The sequence below is a fragment of the Anoplopoma fimbria genome, chromosome 9 (assembly GCF_027596085.1).
Source record: "Anoplopoma fimbria isolate UVic2021 breed Golden Eagle Sablefish chromosome 9, Afim_UVic_2022, whole genome shotgun sequence".
NCBI lineage: Eukaryota > Metazoa > Chordata > Actinopteri > Perciformes > Anoplopomatidae > Anoplopoma > Anoplopoma fimbria.
This window is the reverse complement of record NC_072457.1, coordinates 25,286,410-25,309,421: the sequence shown is the minus strand read 5'-3', so window position 1 is coordinate 25,309,421 and position 23,012 is coordinate 25,286,410. Positions and strand designations below refer to the sequence as shown.

The window sequence follows — 23,012 nt, the reverse complement described above, 5'->3', positions numbered from 1 at the left end:
CTAATCTGTTGAGTAAACACCTCTTTCTCTAAATACAACCTGCTTCTTTCTTTTCCCCTAAATGTGTTTCCCGAACTTCTTCTCTCCCCACCCACTTTGTTCCTCAGCATTTGTTCTCTCCGCTGACCTGTGTCATCTTCTTTGGGCCTCTCTCACCTGTTTGTTGTCTCTCTGATTTTATCTCTTCCCTTTTTTTTCCTTCCCCCTCAGGTTTTCAACTTATCTGATCTGGTTTGGTGCAATTGTAACGTTTTCTTTCTCTATATTTTATCCCCTTTGCTTTTATTTGTGTACCAATGTTTCACTTTTTGTTTAATCGATTTATATTTTTTAATCCCTCAAACTTTTCATGTCCCTGTTTGTCTTCCTATTATTGTCTTCCTCCTATCCTCCCCCCTCTGTCTGATTCGTCTGTTCTGTCCGTCTGACATCCAGGAAGATGAAAGGCTGATCGGTGTAAATACAAGGTCAGACCCATTACGCTCCACTATCATTATCTCCACCTCAGCTTCCGCTGCCACCACAGCACATAGCCTGTCATTAGTCACTTAGCTTGCTAGCACTGTTAGCTGTTAGTAATCATTACCAGCAGCTTGACCTTGTGTTGGACGTATCGGAAGGACAATTTATGTTCTACATGAACAAGCCAAAATGTGAGATTTTGCTAAAACTTTTTGTTTTTAGTCGGGTTTGTTTTCAACTTAGCCATGCTAGTGTCATGGCTTTAGAGCTGGTAATATCTGTATGCCTGTTGGTTTGTCCACCACTTTGGCCCAGACTAAAATATTTCAACGACTGTCGGATTCATTGCAATTTAATTGTATAGATATGCATGGTCCCAGAGGAAGAATCCAACTGACTTTGGTGATTCCCTGACTTCTTTTTCTACTGCCACCATGAGGTTTACATGTCTTTGTTTTTTAGAACTGCCTCAGCAATTATTGGATGAATTGCCTTGAAATTTTGTACAGACATTTATAATTAACACAGGTTGAATAGTAATAACTTACGTGATCGCCTTACTTTACTAGCGCCATCATCAGGGTCAAAACATTTTTTGTCTAACACTTTGTTTATGACTAAATATAAAGATACCTGCAAAAATAATCACATTGCCCTAAGCTGTACTTTTTCTTTAGTGCCTTCTAAACATTAACATGTAAGCATTATTAATGTGAGTGTGTTGATGTTAGCATTACTAGTTTTTCTAGTAATTCCGTCCAAAATTACTTGAATGGAAGTAGATGCTTTTGAGGGTGGTTTGGAGGTAGAGCCTGCTAGCTGCAGGTAGTTTAGGTCCCCATTTGATTTGCTGAGGTGACATTGAACCAATAGACTACTATACTTCAAATGACTCATATTCAATTTTATATTAACTAGTATAACTGTGTGGTGCTATAATAATCAGGGGATTTGTATGTGCTCGGCATGCAGCCTTCCTATCATTACACCAGTGTCATTAAGGTGTAAAGTGAGAAGAATTTGACACCAAAGCTGCGACACTAGCCACAACACCGCACAGATAACAAGGCACAGATACACATACAGAAGCATCACAAAGAGACCCCAATGAAAGAAGGCAGGTGAGAAACAGAACAGGTTATCAGAATACGCACATTAAAGTATCTGTCATCTACAATTACTGGATCAATACCGTCACATCGATATAGTGGATTAAATTATTTAGAAATAAGAATCAAAAACAACAGATATAAACATGTTCTTGTAGTATTTGTTGATCAGGAATAACTGAGTGACACAATGAAATGGAGAAGAATCTTGAAAATTTTGGAGGAGCCTCAAGTTATCCCAAGCAAGAAATATTTTCCAGTAATTTTCTTTCATTTATGAATAGTTCAATTAGATGAAAGTATTGTGTTTAGTGCAAGGAAGTCTTTAAGAGCTCATCCAAACAGAAATGATCTCACATGGGGAAAGGGAATGGAGGAATGACAGTAGTTTCTGTACACTACTAAGGTTGCTAAAACAGTGAGATGGCACAGTATGGAAGATAGTAATCTAGATATATACAAAGTAATGTTTGGAAAAAGAAAGCAACAAAGAAAGTTGAAAAGGCCAGTCTATGAAAATGATCAGTACCAAACCAAACCAGAATAAAAGTGTTAGGGTGATCAAACCTTTTTTACAACAAGCCAACAAACTATTCTTGGTTCCTTCTTGTCTTTTAGCCATGAGAAACATTTTTAAAAAGCATTAAAAAAAAGAATCTTTTGGTCCACTTTAATATGAGTAGTTAGTATGAACGATTAGGGCCTTCAGAGCTTTTATTTTGAAGGTTAAATTTGATGTTCTACTTCTGGCTTGGCTTGATGCAGGTTTATTAATCTGCTTCTATGGGGCTCATTGGATGAGCAACATTAACTACAGGGAACTAAAGAGGAAGAGTGAAGGATGAGGAATGGAGGGATGTAGGGACAGAGGTCAGATGGATCTGTGTACCTCCGCCAGGTCAGAAAACAGGACTTGACTGGCGCCTCGCCTCAGAACGTCCCAGTAACTCCGCGCCACAAACTCCTGACTGTCTCTTTTTAGCACCTGTAGGAGCGGTCAAGCAGGACCAGGGTCAGTTCACCTACAACTCCAACACTTCAGGAAGTCAACTTCAGCTTCCAATATTCACTTTATCAAATCTCAATATACACAAACAGATTCGTGAGGGGATTTCCTGAAGATTTTTGAAATCACTACATTTCATATACAGTACATATAGTACATATACTGCATATTCATGAACAGTGTCACATTAAGCATTCTAAAATAGTTAATACTTGATCAAGACAAGTCTGATCTGGCATCTGGACTCATTGAAGTGCCTATTATGGTGTTATGGTTAGAACAAATAGCAAACTACAGACACTGTAAATGATTTGCTAACTCTACATTAATGAAATGCTGTTTATTAGAAAATGGCTAGTACAACAGGGGAGGAAGAGAGAAAATTTAAATGCTTAGAATTATTTGTCTGTCATCAATTCAATTTACTGTACTAATATCCATTTATAATGTTTGATCCAACTATAAATTCCCCCCATCCAATGTAATCCAAGCATTAAAAAATCCCATTTAGTGTCAAACAAAAAAGGAATGAAGGGTCCAATTAAGGAAAACACCCGCAGTTATCTATGAGGGTTCTACTGTAAGACCATTTTATCTAAATTACAAAAACTACTATTCGTTACTTTGTGTTGAATCAACAATGAACCCCAGCAAAATTTGATTTTTTTTTTTATCTTGCACATCTAATTGATTTTCGACGCAAATGCACAATCCTTCCCCCCAAAAGCTAGTTATCCTATATAACATAATATAACGGTAACCAAGCTGAACATATCACTGTCATGCTGCTTCTGTTCAGAGTATGTCCAGCCTTTATGAAGGACAACCACGCTGCTGGGCTCCTGACCACCCACCTCGTCCATTTCTCCAGGGAGAACCACCAGCAGCCATTTTAATATGACCCTGCACCGCTCCTAACTTCACAGGGACAATGCAGCTATCAATCACAACACCGACAGCATGAGGACTGTGTGTGTGTGTGTGTGTGTGTGTGTGTGTGTGTGTGAGGGAAATAGAGAGAAAGAAACAACGCTCATAGTCCTAATAGAGACTGAGTGCTGGTAGTCTGCAGAGGCTGGACAGTACACATCCCCCAAAGTTTTTTGCTGCACTGCATTCCATCTCCATTAGTAAATATTCATTGGCCACTTAGGTCAGAAAACCTCCTACAGTGGTTGTTACTGTAACTTCAGGAGAATATAAGACATTGGAGTATTGCAGTGTCCAAATTCCATTATTATCATCGTGTTGATTTTGGTTTCCAGCTTAATATGTGATCAATAAGTGTGACCGATTACTGAATAGGTCTTTGTTAAATTTAACAAGAAAGTCTTCATTGTATATTTAAAATGTTTCACCTTTTTTTAAAGGAACAGTGTGAAGCATTGACGGGGATCTATTGGCAGAGATTGAACATTATATCAATGAGTATGTTTAAGTGTATTTAGTGTATAATCACCTGAAAATAAGAATTGCTTTTGTTACCTTAGAATGAGCCATTTTTAATCTATATAAGGAGCAAGCCCTCTTCACAGAGCCGGTCTTCATGTTCCTACAGTAGCCAAGAACAGCCAACCAATCATTGTAACTAGATAGGGCCATTTGCTTTTTCAGCACATGGGAGAAGTTTCAGTTGGCTGCAATCTGCAATCTCACCGCTAGATGTCGCCAAATCCGACACACCTTTAAGAAATATGTAACATTTTGGATTCCATACCACTAAGTAGACAGATGCAACCTGTTTGCTTTCTTTAAGTAAGTGAGACTGTGTACACACAATACAAGCAACATCTGTAGACTGGACCTCCTGCAATAAAAATCTCCTGCTCTCTCTGCCAATTAACAAAACCCCCAACAGGAACACACACACCCACTGCCAAACAAACAGCACACGTCCTAAAACAGTTTGAACTGGACAGTGTCTGATTGTGTTTGGAGCTTTAGAGTGCCTCAAGTCATTCTAAATCACATCACTCTCTTTTTGTGAGAGTTCATCTCTCCTGACCCTTTAAATCTATTACTCCTCTGCTGCCATCCCTCTCTCCATTCATCCAACCCTCTGCCATCCTTCCTCGATCAATCACCCAGCTGACCTGACAGATGGACACCCTGATTTGAAGGAAGTCTCTCTCTATCCCGCTTATTCTTTCTATCCATTTATCCTTTCATAGAGTCGTCAGTGTATGTTTTAGTGACAACAAAGGATCAGCTGGACTGGGTCAGGGGTAAGGCTTTTTAAAAGACCAGGTCAGGACAAACAAGTGGCTGAAAGAGGCATTAAAGAGAACCCTAAGTATCCCACTATAATTTACATTTACACCCACCAAACCCCAAGAGTCCGCAGAATGAGGAAACATAGTCCCAACAAGATGGTGGGAATTTTACTTGATTATCCAGAAACTGGTGTTGGATTATGAGATTAATTTGGAAAATCTGACAGTGACACTTGTCTAAAACATGAACCTATAACATGCCTAATATCCCTACATACATTGCAAAATTAATTGATATACCTTACAACTGTAATTTCCCAGATGCAGAAACATATTTTTTGTGCGAATTGCAATATTTAAAAGGTTGAGTCAAAACTAAAGGAACAGGTCTAAAAATGTTTGGAAATAGTTGAGAAGGTTGATTTCACTTTTGTGTCGGTACAGTAAATATTAAGCAAGAACCAGGTTACGATTAGCTTAGCATAATTGCCAGGCAATGAGGAGAACTGCAGCGTGCTCAGCTAATCCCTTGCACCCACCAAAGAAATAGTCCAACGCAATTAAAACCACAACTTGTTGTCTTTCCACCTTGGTTATGTACGGTTTAAACAAACCAGATTCAGTGTGTTAATGAGTGAGCTTTGGAGTTTTAGGGAAGGCTGCTTTCAGGTTTAGCTGTTTCTATCTGCTTACATTCTTTATGCTAAGCTTAGCTAAACGTCTGCTGGTTGTGACCTTGTATCTAATGCACATATATGAGAGTGGTATTGATCTTCTGATCAGAACAGAAAGAAAAAAGTGTATTTGAGACTTTTTGCCTCAAAAAACGAGAGGAAAAAAACAATAATGACAGGCCAGTGGAATACAGAGATCAGAAGAGTTTCTAAATATTCTTCAATATTGTTCATTAAATATCTGTCTACCATAACTGTTTAACCTTTTATCACCACCATGCTTAAGTTCCCATTGTGTTTTTATTATGATCTTATAAAATTGTCAACTAAACTGCTTTTTTTTATGTTTTAACCTAGCTGACAGAAATAGCTAGCTCTCTGTTCATCCTTCCATCAATTTCGTTAACCACCTAAAGATAGGCAGAAAGGAGACTAAGGGTTTGCGGTTTTGGATACATACGCTGTTCAACGGGGCAACCTGATATCCATAGAGCTGCATACTCTAACACAGAGAGAGAGAGAGAGAGACAGGTGAAAGAGGAGGACAGAGCATGCAGTCAGAGAAGAGGAGGGAGGAAGAGAGAAGGTAAAAGACATGTTAGTACATGCAGAGAGGCCGTGGATACGCTCTGCAGAGGGACGAGTCATTTTCAACACATCTGTGATCACATTTTACAACAACACTCACTTTGCATTACTACACTGTGCACTGCACTTCCCACAGAAGGTTTGTGAAACTATGTGTGTGAGGATTTTTTCTTTTGCAGATTCATCTTTCCTTTATTTGAAATGTAGTTAATAAATGGTATTGATATGACTTATTGTGAGCTGAAAGCTTTACCAGGACAGATCTAAAAGACACACTATTCATACATTTCTAATAATTAACTGAGAATTAAAAAACATAGACAATAATGGCCTTTAAAAGAAATCTGTATTTGCTAAGTTAATTTGTTTTATAAAAAAAACTATATTCATATTTTACATTAACACATAACACAAATTAACATTCTTAACAAGGCTCCCTTGAATTTATATTTTAAAGTAAAGAATTGTGACCTAGATTTCTCATGCAAGAGCCACTTGTGAAAAATAAACTGTCTCTAACGGCAACGCTGTTTGTACATTACCTAAAACAATCTTTGGCATTTCCTCACTGACATGTCTTGATATTAGCCGACACATATGCCAGTAATGATATATTTGTAAAAATCTAAAATTCAACTAGTCTGACCAATTCTTCATTTGGCATTAATTCATGCAGTCTTTTAAACCTACACTTTACTGTTAGCCAACAAGCTGGCAGATATAAACATAACAAGTATAACTCAGTGAAGTAAAGCAAAGTGACCTGTGTTGCTCCAAAACATAAATCCCAGATGTGATCACATTTTTTTAAGCGTGTATCCAATTTAACAAATACACAGTAAAAACAGAGAAGATACCACAATTTCAAAAACTGTTTCTTTAAGGCAGCATGCACTCAAACCAGTTACATGACGGGTTGAGCTAACTTTAATACCTGTATAAATACAGATGACAGTTAACTTTGAAGATGGTGCCAGTGTCATTACATTCAATACATCCACATGGACAGTTTGACAAAGAATTCATGTTGTTCTACACTCATGGATGTATTGAAATGCCATGTTAAGAGCGGAGTAACTTTAAAGTAATGTTTACTTTTTACTGCTATATTAACCTCCAGGACATTTTTGGTCTTTTTTATCACCCACTGATGATAGCAGCATTACTGAAGTCAATGTCTATAAAGTGGTTGTTTCAGTGTTGGCTGCACTAAGAGTGATCAGTGACATAATTTAATCTCCTAACAAATTAAGCTCTCCTTACACACAAACACACACCCTCGTCCTGCGTTACCAACTTTCTTACCAACTGGGCTGACTTCTCAGCATCTCCTTTCCTCCCTCTCTTCTCATTTTTCTTCCGGAAGATCTCCTGAAGCTGTAATGTAAGAGAGAGTGAGGATCTTCTTGACAATTCAAAGCCAGATTAAAAGCCCTGTATGAAGCATTATCCCTTTGCCATCATGATTAAGAGAGTGTCAGTTTTCTATTTTGGCTTTTTTTTTTTTAAAGATAAATCAATGTTGAATCACATCTGGCAGAAAACTGCAGCTGTGAGTATTAATAGCTTTTCTTAATTTGGAGAGCAAGGTGGTTGTTTCTTTTAGTTTTGCTTTCAATGTACTGGCCCAGAAAAGCATAATCAACTGCAGTTGAATTAATAATGACAGTTGTTACATAGAGCACTAAACCAAACACTGAAGTATCACTTACAAAGGGATATCTCCAGGATTACTTTAAGAGGTGTGATCGCAAAAGTGCCTGACGTTGTTCATTTGGGGTTTATTTAAGTCAATATTCCCTTCATTTGACTACAGATGTCCTTTTTATTGGCAAAGTCTGAATTTAAAAATGATCTGTGCATATCACCAAATGTGTGAATATTTTTGTCAGTCCGGCACCTGCCCACTCCCAAAGGAACATCAACCATTACCTCCCACTCCTGCTGATACACCATCCCACCAGCCCCCACAGGGATTCTGATCACTTCCTGCCTGCAGCAGTGTTTCCATTTGAAAATCTGTTGGTCCCATCCCGCAGAGGAAAATAAGACACATGTAGCCCTTATAGGTCATAATCTAAAGAAATGCTATTACAGATGGCTTTTAAATGCTTTAAATGCTGCAAAAAGCAGCTTCAGCTTATGTCAATGGGACATGAAGGTAGATAAAAACAGGAATCCCTGTTTCATTGATAGTCACTTATCCTAACCTTGTCCTTTTGCCATGGGAGCAAAAAGTGATGTTAATAATAACATATGAATTCAGTCATGGGATGGATTTTCTCTCAGTGTCAGAGACTCACCACCAAGAACTCCCTCTTGTCCACCATCTGGTTGCCGTCTGCATCAAACATATTGAAAGCAATCTTGAAGCCAGCATGGGGCTCTGGAGAGCAGAGAGGAGAGCACATAGGGTGAGTATGCGCATGTATGTGTGTGTGTGTTTGTGTGTGTATTAAAGGCAATTCTAAATTCAAAAATAGCATGGGAAGAATGGCATAGACTAGACAGGAGGGAGATGGGGCAGGTGGATAAATTACATTTATACATTACATTTACATTTTTCTATACCACCCCTACCTGACCAGGTATAGCTGTTGATCTACCAAATCAAATAAAAGCTTGGGTCACTTTATGTCTTTATTCTAGAAATACCAGAATGCATATTTGCTACAGAAAATAAAAAGACATATTTGATCAAAAAAGAAGTGTTTCTATTTGCTGGTCCTTCAACCCTAGCAAGAAAGTCCAAGATACCACACATGTTAATTTGATTTTGTTATTGAAACTCAAGCAGGTACAAAGCGCACATGACTGGTCTGAAACTGAATTTAATTTATCAATAACAGTTATTATGATTACTTGTGAGAAAATGACAGTGATTTTTGTTTTTCTTTCCGACAGAATTTTAAATTAACATTGATTAAATTAAATCAGCGCTAACACACATCCTTCCCAGATTAATGATTAAAGTTTGCTCTGATTGTGCAAAACAACCCCTTAAAAATGATAACAATATTGAACATGACACTGTTTGGTTTCTTGATCATTTACAGAGGAGAAAAATACTTACATATCAGATTTTGAGGGGAAGAAAAGTGAAAATATTCAACAATTTTGAATGTGTAATGTTGAAATATCCCATACAATGCAATAAAGTATCAGTATACAGTGCAGCACATTGATGTTCTCAGAGTGCAATAAGTGAAGCAGTTTTTTTTTTTTTTTTTTTTAAATAAGCCTCACATTCCTGTCTATATTCAAGTTTTGAAAGGTTATAGTTATAGGTATTTTTTTTCCTCTTCACTCTCTCAATTTCTTTCCCACCTCAGGGGGGAAGGGGAAATCCACCAGTTTTGTGTCATAATGGCCTCTTGTTAAGTCCTGGGTGGGCCTGAGTATAGTTCATATCATAAACCTTACGTAAGAAAAGCTAAGTTCCTAAAATAAGCACAGTATACTGCTACAATAAAGTGAGAGAAGGATAGAATAAGGAAGTAAAGGATGAGATGAAGTGAAGGAGGATGTGTAGAGAGACTGAACTGACTCACTTGTCAGGATGCAGAGCAGGAACAGGTACTCTGTGTATGAGATGATGCCTAGTAATGAGACCAAGACAGAGAGAGTTAAAGAAAAGGTCACATTCAACACACACACACACACACACACACAATGTTTACAGATGTTCACGACCATAGGCCTCCTGACACACACACACACACACACACACACACACACACACACACACACACACACACACACACACACACACACACACACACACACACTAACACACATAATCCTTCCTTTCATGAAGATAGCATCTTAAAATGGGTCTTCTGGAGCTGAGCTGCCAACAGACATTTGGCCACACACCGTTTCTTTTTCTACACCCCGAGTGTCCAAAGTAAAGACACAGGTTGGTAGGGGTGTGTGCGTGTGTATGTGTCTGTGTTTGGATAAGCAAGTGAAAAATGTTTTAGGAGGTGATCCTTTCTTGCCTCAGGCCCATTTAGGAATCTTTGTAGCTCCATCCCATCTCTCTCTCCCTCTTTTTCGCTTTCTGTCTGATCGTTCAGATAGTTCAGGGTGACTCGCTTGAGTGTTACGGGAGACTGCTTTCCCATGTATGTATGTGTGTGTGTATGTGTGTGTGTGTATTTGCATGTAGGTGAACATGACACCAGTTAAAGCACCAATGTGAGCCTTGTGTTTTCCTGATGCCCGGCTGCTTTGTGTAGAGCAGCTGGTTTGGAACTGAATTCTCGTTTCCCTGTGTAGCCTGAGAGCAGGAGATACACTCTGAAACTACTCAGGTTTCTAAAATTCATTCTGCGTGTTTATTCTCACATCCTTTTGGTGACATGCTGCTGGATAAAAACATGGGTTACCAGGTAGTAATTATCACTCAAGGTCAATGATCAGTCTAAATAAAAATGAATTTAGCTTGGTACTACTACTTTGCTATTTGCAAATGTATCTTCAATTTATTTTTATTTTCTAGAATGTTCAAGAGTTGTGCATTTTAAAATGTTATTTTAGTCTAAAAAAGGTGCTAATAAATCTGATGCACAGTGAAATAAAAGGTTGATCTTGACAGTACCTTTCTTTATATTCCCAATAACCTAAGAAGTTAGACAGAAGTTTTCTGCAGGAACTCACTATTATGCATGAACATCCTTAGAACAGGAGCATTGAGTTATGATTACTGAAATCAAATTATTCACTGCCAATCCGCAGGTACCTTAGATTATCTTTCTTATGCGTTTTAACTGGTCAGAGGGCTTAAAAGATGCTTAAAGATCAATTGACGTCAAGGGTAAACCATATCATTCCTTGCAATATGTAAGTGTTGTTGGTAAATCTGATCCCAGTGAGAATCAACACCACAGTCTCCCCATCATGTTAATTAGCAGGACCACATCAGTCCTGATATCTTGAACCCTCTCCCCACGTACAGCAGACTGTTCTATCTTCCAAATTCACTCAACTGCCTGCTCAATGTAAAAGGCCACAAAGTTTAAACAATAGTGGGTGAAGAGAGTAAGGGATCAAGCAAGTATTTAAAAAACAAAAGGATATTTTTCCTTTGGTTGCTGGAGCAAACAAGAGCTAAAATGCAAATACGTTTTGGACTTGCATTTTGTAAACACGTTAGCCACAAGTTGATATGATGATAGTATCTAAAATATAGAAAAGTCAGGTTTATTTTTACAATATAAGCCAATAATCACGTACAATGTCTCAATGGCCTTTACGGCCCATGTCAATAACTGTTGCTGACTAAGATAAAGGTCTTTAAGAAGATAAATGGGATTGTTCCAGTTATAAATAATGCTTCAACTACATGAACACATGAACTAATTATACTGTGTAAAGTATGTTCATAAAGCAAGCAATATGAATGACAGCTCATAACATGGATTTACATTTATGAGCTGTAATCTGTCATGTCATGTAAATAGCCAGCATGCTACTATACATTAATAATCACATAACCGTGAACTCACCACGGTGCTGAATACATTGAATGTTTCTAAATCAAAGCACTGTGCCAGGTCACTGTGTAACACGCAGCCAACCAACACTGACATATTGTACAGCACACACACTCATACACACACACACACACACACACACACACACACACACACACACACACACACACACACACACACACACACACACACACACACACACACACACACACACACACACACACATAAACAACAGCATTCCTATGTCTGACGCATAGCTCTGTCATTCTCAGAAATCCAAAGCCATCCCAAGGATTTTAACTGTCCTCGCTCATTATGGCATGAAGAGAGCATGTCCTGACATCACACACACAGACACAAAGACACACACACAGACACACACACAGCAATATATAATATAAACATACATTTATACACAGCTTATTCACATAACTTATACAAGGGACATCATTGTAAGAAATTTGAACTGAATGAATGTGTGAATGAACAAACAAGTTGTTTAGCAGTAATAAAAACTAATATGTATAGAGAGGTATCTTTGAATAATGGCGGTGTGTGTGTGGTCTTGGCAGTATGCCACTAGCAATTTGAATAGACACGCACAGAATATTACTGTCTTCCTCTTGCCATTAAAACTCAGGATAGGTTTACAGACTTTCCCTTTTTTTCTTCTTCTCTGAGCTCTTTCATTTATCCCTCTACTTTGTACTACTTCTTCAGTTTCTCTTCGTCTCCCGACTCCACTTTTACATGTCTTTTTTTCACTCCCTCACTGCTCGTTTCTCTTTTTTGTCCTCTTCCTTTTTTCTGCTCCCTTTCCTCCTTCTCCATGTATTTTTTTTTCATTTCCTCTCAGTTATTTATCTCTGTGTTTTCTCTCTCCATTTATCTGATTAAATAATAAATTCGAATGAGGGCAAGCACCTGGATACTGGTTCCTGAAGTGTAAATGTAAGACACGCTCATACACATTAGTAAGGTGTAAAGCATTATCATGGTAGAGGAAGAGAGGGAATGTTATATTTAGCATCTCCCAGTGTGAGTGTGTTATATTATCTCTATGGGGAATCACTCACAGACTGTGTGGTTCCTCTGTAACACGCTGATGCAAACGCATTAATTAGGGGGAGCTTCTCTCTCTCTTCCTCTCTCTCTCTCTCTCTCTGTCTTTGGTGCTGTATAATTTGTTCTTTTCCAATATGCAATCAGTAGGAGAGGAGAGGAGAGGAGAGAGGTTTATTTTTAGTTTTTTCCGCAGGTTGTTTGGCTGTAATAAAGGACAGCATGACTCCAACCCCGGATTAGAGACACCTACAGTGACACACACACACACACACACACACACACACACACACACACACACACACACACACACACACACACACACACACACACATGCTCAAAAGCACTATTTAGTCACACATCAGCAGGTAAAACCTGGTATTCCTGCACTAAAAAGCTGCAGGATAGTGTAAATGATAGTGAAGAAAGTATATTAAACTGTAATAGCCAAATCCTAATCCACCAACATTCACTGACCTTGTTATTATCTGACTACTCTGATAACAATTACATTAGTGATGTTTAGGTGTGTGTGTGTGTAGGTGTGGGTGTGGGTGAGAGTGAGTGCACATGTACTCAAGGTGCCTTTGCTCCTGTTTTGTGTGTGAGTGTGTGTGTGTGTGTGTGTGTGTGTGTGTGTGTGTGTGTGTGTGTGTGTGTGTGTGTGTGTGTGTGTGTGTGTGTGTGTGTGTGTGTGTGTGTGTGTGTGTGTGTGTGTGTGTGTGTTCTCTCTGACCTCGTTCTCTCAGGTTGCGAAACAGTTTGGAGGATCCTCTCCATACTGGGGGAGTTTCTGACAAAATCTTCTCCAGTTCCTGGCACAAAAACACACAATTTACAAGTGAGTTGCCTGACATTTATCATCCAACCACAGACCTTCGCCTTCATACAAACCATGAGATTCACAGAGACAGAAACAGAGTGAGGGAGGGGATCATGCCATTGAAAGAGGGAAAGGATTCACAACAAAACTATCCATCTTGACATTTATTCTAGTATTGAATGTACAAGTTATTTTCCTTCAATCAAGTGAAAAGAGTGTTTTGAAAATATAGGAAGTTATATGTGGATTGCCAATTTCTATTTCTTTTTTTAACACAACATGAGCTGTACACTTCCATTGCTTGTAAGTTGGTAACCTCTGTAGTACTGCAGAGAGTAGTAGTAAAATGTGTACTGCATGCATGAAAACAATTTCTACTGATAAAAAAAAGTGGAGAAAAGGTGGGGAATAAGAAGACAACATCGATGTAAAAGCATGCAGGTTTTAAAATATGTAACAATGTTTTCTGAGAAAGGAAATAGATGGAACTAGTTTGTTGCACCTCATCAGCTGATAAACATGATACCTTTGGTAAAAAAAACACAGAATGTAAACATAACTGTTTGTTAACAAGAAACCTCCACAGGTTACCTTAAAGATTGTTTTATGATTTCACTCTGATAAATAATGATAACTCTGATTTCCTGTATTTATAAAGCCAATGGCAAAACCTTAACACACCATTAGTACATTTGACTACAGTCAGCACCACTGACAAACAAACAAAGTCACATTATTATGGCACCTGACCTTTTGCCAAATGAGTGTTTCAGAGGTTGTACATTCATATAAAAGTATGTTTTATTCTAACAAAAAATGTTGTGTTCAAAAAGTGTGCTCTGGATCCACTGTCAACACCTGGATGGCTCTGTAAAGTCTAACTTTACATCCTGTCTTCTCAAAAATGTTGACTGTCTTTCTCTATTTATCAAATAAGTAAATTGCAGTGTGGAGGCCACTAAAAAAAGAAATATTTACATATAGTGACAATTAAACTGATAATGAACTGTACATGTAGAACCTTTACATTAAATAAAACTCAAAAAATCCTAGCAAAATCAGGATTTTAACTTTACAGAGTCTGCAACAGATGTAACATGCAACAGCAGAAGAAAGAAGCATTAAGAGTGTGTCTCCCACCTGTTTGGCCAGGGACCTCCAGGGCCTCTTGTCTGCCAGGGAACCAGACAAAAGAGGAGAGAAGAAGAAGGGAAAGAGGAGAAGAGAGTTTGGGTGGGCTTGGTCAGATAGCATCTGTATGATCTAGAAATGGGTCTTAATGTGCCCAGTACAGTCACACAAACACACACGCCAACACACACAGACACACTCACTGTATATACACTGTCATCATCACAGGCCCATTTGTACCGTCTAAAGTGCCCCGCGCTCGTCTTTGTAGTACGTGGAATGTCCCCGTAAAAGCACATACTACTTTTGTTCTGTTTTATACAACAAAGTTCATCTAATTCAACTTCAAAGGGAGCATTAGAGGATGTCGGCTGCTGAGAGGGTATGTGCGGCTGTATCGTATGTCACTGAGCCAGGGCTGATGTAAACACACACACATACAGGTGCACAGTTTGCACGCAATACAATCGCATACCAGCTGAAAGACGGAATTGCTATTTTGGTGTTTGGGATAACCTTAACTTGTAGGGGCATTTTGAAACCAGTTGTCATAAAGTAAAAAATAAGTCAAGCGTCTGGTTTAGATATTTACTGGTTAAGGGAACAGGTAAATGCGAGCAACTGGAATGTGGAGAAGTCAAGTGTGTCTGTGTATGTGTGTGTCTGACTAACATTAACCACAGACTAAACAATAGCTGTAAAGCCATCTGCTTTGAGGCTGACTGGCCGGGACTAATCTGTTACCACTGGCAGCAGGATGACAGAAACAGCAAGGACGTGCTTAAAACACAGTAAAGTGTTTTAAAACTTGGATTCGATAAAAAAAATAGATAGTACACTGAGATCCGTATTGGGACATCCGCATTGGGAAATACATTTTAGATCAGAAATGGCCATCTACAAACTAATTATTAAAATAACATTTACAACAAAATAAAGGTTTTAACAAATACTACAGAAATATAGACGATATATACAGACTTTAATATGGATCAAACCAACACAAATAATCAGTAAACACAAGATAATCTTTTAGGTAAAAAATGGCTTGGATGCAATTAGAGAATGTATGTTTAGGTAAATGGGACCAAGGTCATAAAAATAACTGTATAACTACGTCAAAGTGAAATGGCTTGGATGCAATTAGAGAATGTATTTTCTCACAAAGTAACACTCTTGAGACATTTTCTGACGTTTAAAGATAATTTGGGCCAGGAAAGCGTGGTCTCCACACAATAAAAGAGCAGCAAACATACTTCTGGGTTCTCCCATGGTGACCGACTCGATGAAGTTCTGTGGAGTCATGTAGAACTGCCCTTCATACTCCACCGAGCTGAACATGCGGAAGCGATGCTCGTGGGACGACATGTACACGTCTCCGTCCTCAAAGTCAAACGGACGTGCCTGCAGACAAAAAAAACAAAATAATACTCCCGTTAACTGTGTTGCCCTCTTAAAATGCTGTTATATTTTGTATGTTTTATTATTCTTAGATTATTGTTTTAATCAAAAGAGAAAAGAGTTTGCACAAATACATTACTGGCAAAATGAACATCATAGTTTCTGCTGTGTAGGCCATAATAATAATACATATAAAAACACATTTTTACTATTAACCAGCAGGTTTAAATTATCCACACGGAGATAGGTGTTAATGTGCCCCAATGACTATAGTTTGAATGTGACTTCCCATCTGTGAAGAGAAAAGTCTTACGTCTCTCACACAGACAGCAGAATATAAACTGTACGTGCCTCTTCACTGCGTTTGAACCTCTATAATGAGGAGATCCATCTACTCTTGGCAACGACTCTCTCCATTTAGCTCTCTGAGATTATAAACAGTCAGCACCTCTGGCGCAGTACAATAACACACACACACACACACACACACACACACACACACACACACACACACACACACACACACACACACACACACACACACACACACACAAATACTTTGTCACTACTTTCTACTTGATTAGCATCCCTCTCTCTTTCTCTCTCTCGCTTTCTCTCTCTCTCTACCTCTCTCTGTGAGGAGTCAGGGCTTCAACTTGATTAGCTGCAGCGTAGGAGGGATGCTACGCCAACAGATTGTGCTGCATGAAGCTGTGTAATTAGCAGAGAGGTTTCCAAATTTAAACCTGTTTGGCCGCAGGGCCCGGCGCACCAAGGTTCCTGCTCAGCTCAGCTAACATGCTAATGAGCACACAGATCCATTCATAAAGCTTTGATGCTGCCTTCACCGAGGGGGCTTTTGAAGGCATGAATAGGAGATGAGTCCTCGGCTTCATGGGAATGCACTGTAATCAAGTGTATGAGCACGGACGCCCATGGCCTTGGCTCTCACTAATGAATGAAGTTTACAAAGTTCTGCAAAGGCAGCTAGGTTCACATGCCATGCTGCACAAAAGTAATGCACAAATAATGATGAATTGGGGGGAAAGATAATTATAAAAATGATTAAATGGCAGTGTTTTGAAATGACAGTGTGGTACACTGTGTCCTTCTGTAGTTATAATTTCTCACAGCAACAACTGAACCTGTTCCTGTCTGCTAGTCTTGTTCTCCAGACTGCATAGCAGATGCTCCAGGTGTTTCCCCCTCAGGCAAACCAGTGTTCTCAATTCTCAGCTGCAGCTTTTACTACATTTCATCAGTTTTCCCAGAGCTAAACTGTCCTTACCCGCCCGTGTTCCCTCCTAGGATCAAGTTTAATTATTTCACTTCGGTCAAATCAAAGTCCAATCTAGCCAGCTAAGGTCCCAGCTCTGATGTCAGAAATGTTGAACACTGTTTGACAGCTCCATTTCTTAATTGCTTAGCATCCTACTAATACAAATAGCAAGTAGCAGTTTTCTCTGTTGTAATACAAGATTCACCAGCAGTGTGTTGCTGTTTCTTCAGCTCCTGCTTCACTCTGAGTCTGTGCCTCCAGGACTAATGATATCCAAGCTGCTTGGCTTTCCATATGTTGAGCTGCCAAAACATTCCAAACAGGTCCTATATCCATCTGAGCTAGGCAGCAACATCCGGGTCTGAAATGCAAATGCGGGAGTGCCTTAAATTTGCATTATCTCTACTGGCCACCAGGGCGCGCCTCTTATGTTTGCAAAAAGAAGTCTGATTGACACTACTTCTCACTTGATTTATTACCTCAGCAAACATGGTAAACATGAGTTTATGGTCTCAATCTCTAGTTTGAAGTCTTCTTCTATACAGCATGATTTTATTTTGTAAATTATGGTCCCATTTAGAAAAAAAAGACCATAAAGCAGGGTATGCTTCAGGAAGTGGCTACCTTGTGATTTACATGTTGTTAGAATGGCGGTCTGGGAGTTGCTTGTGTTTTCGTTCTTCAACTTTAACCATTTCGCAGTGTGTTTTCAGTTATTAAAAGTTAATTGTAATATTACGGTCGCCTAAGAATGTCTTATTCATCGTTTAGTTGTACTTAACTCCAATCTCTCTAGTCACTACTGGTTGCAAAGAAACCAAGATGGCAACGGTCAAAATGCCAACCGGAGGCTTCAAAATGGCAGTCCACAAACCAATGGATGACGTCAACGTGACTATGTTCACTTCTTAAAAAACGTTTATGGGCTGAGCCCAGCCACGCTGAAGCACCATCATCACTCTAGTCAATCCAGGGTCTAAAAACAAGTTTTTTTCTTTGCCCACTGGCAGGTCACTGAACATTATTACTGGCAAATTTTTGCCACCTCTAAAATCTAGGTAGATCGCATTAGAATTGTAAAAACTGAGTCAGTGGTTCCAGGAATATGGAATATATATATCTTATTGAAATTAAATTGCTTAACAAATGATAACATCTCTGCCATGGTGACAGGGGGCCTGCACTTTGACCTTCCACAGCCAACAGTTACCCTGCAGGTGGCAGGTGCTAATTTTCTCCCTGGGTGGAGCCATTGTCTCCTTATACAATTCTCAAGTGTCCAGAGTACCAATCACCAAATTCAGACATCAAGTCCCTGTAAGGCATTGATTCAGAATCCAGACATGATTCTTTTCTGAGGTTTTGGAAAACCTAAGCTAAGTTTGGTCCTGTCCATCTCATGCTTCTGTTCTCCAGAGCAAGCGGATCTTGCTAGTAAGTCCCCCAAATTAAGGTCTCTGGAGCCTCAACTGACCCACTCTTGTTTCTAGTCAGGTATCCTGTCGGTCTTCTTGTAGTCTCTAGGTTACCCCTTCTTTATTCCAGTGTCCTAACAGGCAACTATTTTACCCCTGGCAGTTTAGAAGACCTACCCTTACACATACAGTCTGCAGATACTTTACATTATTGATTCATTTTTTTGCCATAAGTTTTAGATTGATTTACTACCATCCAATAAACACGGGTTTCAGTTTATTTCGGTAGGCCTACAGGAAGAAGTTGTTATTTCAATGTGCCAGATACATATTTAATTAACATTGGTCATACAGGTAAATAAAGGCATCATATTAGACGATGTATCTTTGATGTACTATGCAGACACCCAATATCAAAGGACTTGGATCAGAACTGGGCCCAAAATATCTTGATTGGGACATCACTACTGATCATTAAGCAGCTGATACATATATCAACAAATAGCATCTGGTCTCATTGTTATGTTAATAGTCTTCATGACATATGTATTTGATTATTGATGTAAGTGTGCTCTGAATATAATGAGTATTATGTTGTCTCTGTGTTGTTTCAATAACAATCTACTGGAGGATTCCCTTCCAGCTAAATATGATGCACCACTTTAAATATAATCAATTAATTATGTCACAATTATATCATCTTTAACTTGAAATAACTAATGACAAAAACACAAATAAATCCAAGTGTATTCTTAGCCAAAAAAATAGTGAATAAACAGTGTCCAAAGTAGTATTTTATTCTGTATTTTCTATGTGTTATACTTTAACCCTATATGTCGACTGCACTGGCACTATTTTATGTCTAAGATTCTCATATATATTAAAAACATATTTACACGTTAATGTAATCAGTTAATGTAATATTAATAACACAATAATATAATATACATAATAATATAAACTTCAGAACAGCTCCCTTCTGCATACGGTGTAATTGTAATATTTGATTTAAACTTTTGATTAATTTGGCTGTTAAAAGTAGAAAATTAAAAACGAAACTTGTTATGTTTTTTTTTTTTACAGTTTGTGGAAACACCACAGTTTTTTCCACCACTGGAAACTGGTTTGTTTTTCATCTGTTCAAGTAACTTTTAACATTAAACTACTGTAATAACTAAATTTAGTGATTCAATAATTAGTCCTTTTAGGAACTAGCAGCTACTCAGGGATTTATGTACCTTATTTTAAAGTGTTACTCTTGAATGAACAATGTTTCTGTGAGAAGTCCACTAACACAGATGACTGGCTGACAGCATCATCCTTGCTCCCGAAGGCTTGCCATCGGTGGACTGGATGTTGCATGAATGTTAGTTAGAGTCTGATGGTGGCACCTTGCATGGTAGCCTGTCATCAGTGTGTGAATGGGTGAATGATATGTAATATACTACTGATTGTAAGTCGCTTTGGATAAAAGCGTCTGCTAAATGACTGTAATGTAATGTAATGTAATGTAATCCTTGACCTGCTGTCATTTCAGCACCAGCTGGAGTGGAGAGCGCCGTTCCTGCCACTCTGCGTGCGCACCTCGCTCTGGAGCCAAACAGTGCGTAAACTGTTCCCACTGGGCGTGCTGGGAAGGAATGACACAGTTTATTCCCCCGAGAGGAAAACATGAAAAACTGCCAACCACACCATGGGAAAGGAAACACAAGTAGGCCCGTCTAGCTGGGCTGATGTGGGTCTAATCTCTCGTTTTTACTGCACAGTTCTCCCAACACATATATTCTGCCTTGTTTGTTACAACGTTATAAATCACATTGCATGAACATCCGACCTTCTCCTTGGCTTCAACGCTGGGGATGGCAGGCAGCAGCCCGTTGATGCTGTGCCTCCCCATCCTCCTCCTGCCTCTGCAGCTCGACATGTCGCTGTAGAAGTACACCGCCACGGCGCCTCCCGTTGCGAGACACACCCCGACAGCCAGACCCCTCCGAGCCCTTCCTCCTCCGGCCATCTGACCACCGAGCAGCTCGGATCTCGCCGCCGACCAGAGGTTGAGCTTGCCGGCCAGCGCTGCCACTTTGCGGAAAGCGGCCATTGCTGCTGCTGCTGCTGCCCTCCGCGGTGCTGCTGCACGGTAATAATAACTTTGCGAGCTGCAGGAAACTATCGCGAGATGTGCGGATGTGCAAAGTCCCACACAGAGTGGAGAGGATTTGATGCTTCACTGAGTGAGAGTGAGTGATTAGTTTGAACCGAGGTCAATTATAAACCAGAATTAGTTGAAGATAAACAGTGAACTCAATTTACCCAGTTGACATAAATTTAGAATTTAACCAATAAACTGCCTTGAGACTATGCATTTAATTCAGTCACATACAACTGATGATAAAATGACTTCAATGTTGATACATCACGTCTAAAGTGTAATTTGTTTACTGCACTTATCCTATTCGTAGTAGTTTGTAGCACTTACTATATTCGGATTAGTCTGTTGCAATTATTGTTTTCGTAGTAATCTGCCTCTGCACTATACTTTTGCTCTGGTTTATGCTTTGAGATGCTTGTTTAAGAAAGGAGATGCACTTATGACTTCTGGTGACTAGTAGTTCTCTAGAATACCTATGTTGAATACACTTCCTGTAAGTCGCTTTGGATAAAAGCGTCTGCTAAATGACTGTAATGTAATGTAATGTAATGTAATTCAGCGACTGGAGATCATATTTTAAATGGTTTACCCTTTTATAAGTGGCCTATAAAACTTGTGCATTGAATATTCAGGCGTTCTGCGTATATAGCAAAATAACAAGTATGGCTGTCAGAAACATGTGATGGATTAAAAACTAGGCTACAGCATTACGTAAAACGGCATTACCTTAAACATGGTAAAGTAGAAGTAGCCTATAATCGTAGCCCATCATGAATTGGAAATACTCCAGAACAACCTCAAAATTGTATTTGTGTAAATGTACTTTCCACCACTCACAAGTCTAATACTCCCACTAGCAACAGCCAAACTGACTGCATGTGACATACATGTAAATCACATGCAAAACCAGTTAAGAGAGCACATTTGTTTATAGTCTTTTAGCTTAAAAACCTAACTACAAGTGAGTCTTGGAATAAACTTGAAAGACATCTTGGTTTAGACAGAGGAAACTGTAAGTGACCAACGATATCAAGATTTGTGAATCTTCACTTTTTAATCTAGGGTCAGTGAGGTACCTTATTTCCAGTGGGAAGTTCAGGATCAAAGGAGCCGATGGAGAGCAGATATCAAACGAATATCAAAGATGAACTCTTCATTTAAGTCCTTACATGTGAGACTAATGTTAACCTGATGGGGCTTTTCTTGTGACTTTGATGCAGAAAGAATAAAGGAGAGAAGTCGAACACATGGGCCTGTCACCTGTTCACACATGAAGCATGGATCACTCTAACCTATGAGCTCAATTTAGCCCACAGTTGAAAACAGATCAAACAATGACTATCAAAACCTCTTGGTACAAATAAACCCTTTAAAGGGTTTAATATAGGTATTAAGCCCTGAATTTGTTCCTTTGATTTCTAATTTGGTCAGGATCCAAACAAAATTAGCCTATTATGGTGACTAATGGGCTCCCTAATGAAGATAGAAATGTTTGATAATTTGTGCAAAATAACAACTGACCTGTAAGACAAATCCTCCACATTTTTTTTAATTGAATTTAACACAATTGACAAAGATGGTATTAAATATTGACCGTTGCATAACATCTGTCAATCTTAAGTATATAAAAGAGCTCCAAGCAGAAACAGATCAGCTCATGCACACCCACATTTAAAAACAGTTTGCACAATAAAGGACTAAGCCTTTGTTGTGGTTGATTTTTGAACCCCAGGCCTATCTGGGGACATAAGAGTGGTGGGATTTCAAATGCTCATGCATTTTCTAAGTGGCATATAGATTAAATAAAGAGTCTATGTTTTGGGGCCTTCTGAATCAGTCTCTCAAGGACCCCTGGAGTTCACTAGACCCATGTTTGGACCACTTGCATTAATAACCTCAAGGCTACTTATTCAGTTATTCCATTATCCAGGCATTCGATTAGGTTGTAATTTCTTTGTGTGTGTGTGTGTGTGTGTGTGTGTGTGTGTGTGTGTGTGTGTGTGTGTGTGTGTGTGTGTGTGTGTGTGTGTGTGTGTGTGTAAGGGGGATAACCCTGGGGGCCTTCTCCTCTTCTATGACTGTTATGGTGGCTACACGGTTGGCTTCACTCTGTCCAATGCATGCAACAAACTATACTATACTAAATATACACTACACTATAACCAACATAAAATATATTATAAAGCAAACTATGTTACCCTG

At 38.9% G+C, this 23,012-nt stretch overlaps 1 protein-coding gene across 2 annotated transcripts in view; it reads right to left on the bottom strand.

The window, feature by feature from the left end:
• The window catches only part of LOC129095993 (calcium uptake protein 3, mitochondrial-like), a 29,368-nt gene extending 8,609 nt beyond the window's left edge, over positions 1-20,759 (bottom strand). Inside the window, exons 1-8 of one of the 2 annotated variants that reach the window (XM_054604623.1) lie at positions 20,496-20,759; positions 15,823-15,970; positions 14,576-14,607; positions 13,349-13,427; positions 9,604-9,651; positions 8,356-8,438; positions 7,358-7,429; positions 5,925-5,966 (exon numbers count right to left, since the gene is read on the bottom strand). In XM_054604623.1, coding sequence (XP_054460598.1) covers positions 5,925-5,966; positions 7,358-7,429; positions 8,356-8,438; positions 9,604-9,651; positions 13,349-13,427; positions 14,576-14,607; positions 15,823-15,970; positions 20,496-20,759 — 768 coding nt within the window. The remainder of the gene's footprint in view (positions 1-5,924; positions 5,967-7,357; positions 7,430-8,355; positions 8,439-9,603; positions 9,652-13,348; positions 13,428-14,575; positions 14,608-15,822; positions 15,971-20,495) is intronic. The other variant, XM_054604624.1, reaches the window with a different exon arrangement.
• Positions 20,760-23,012: the final 2,253 nt, after the last annotated feature.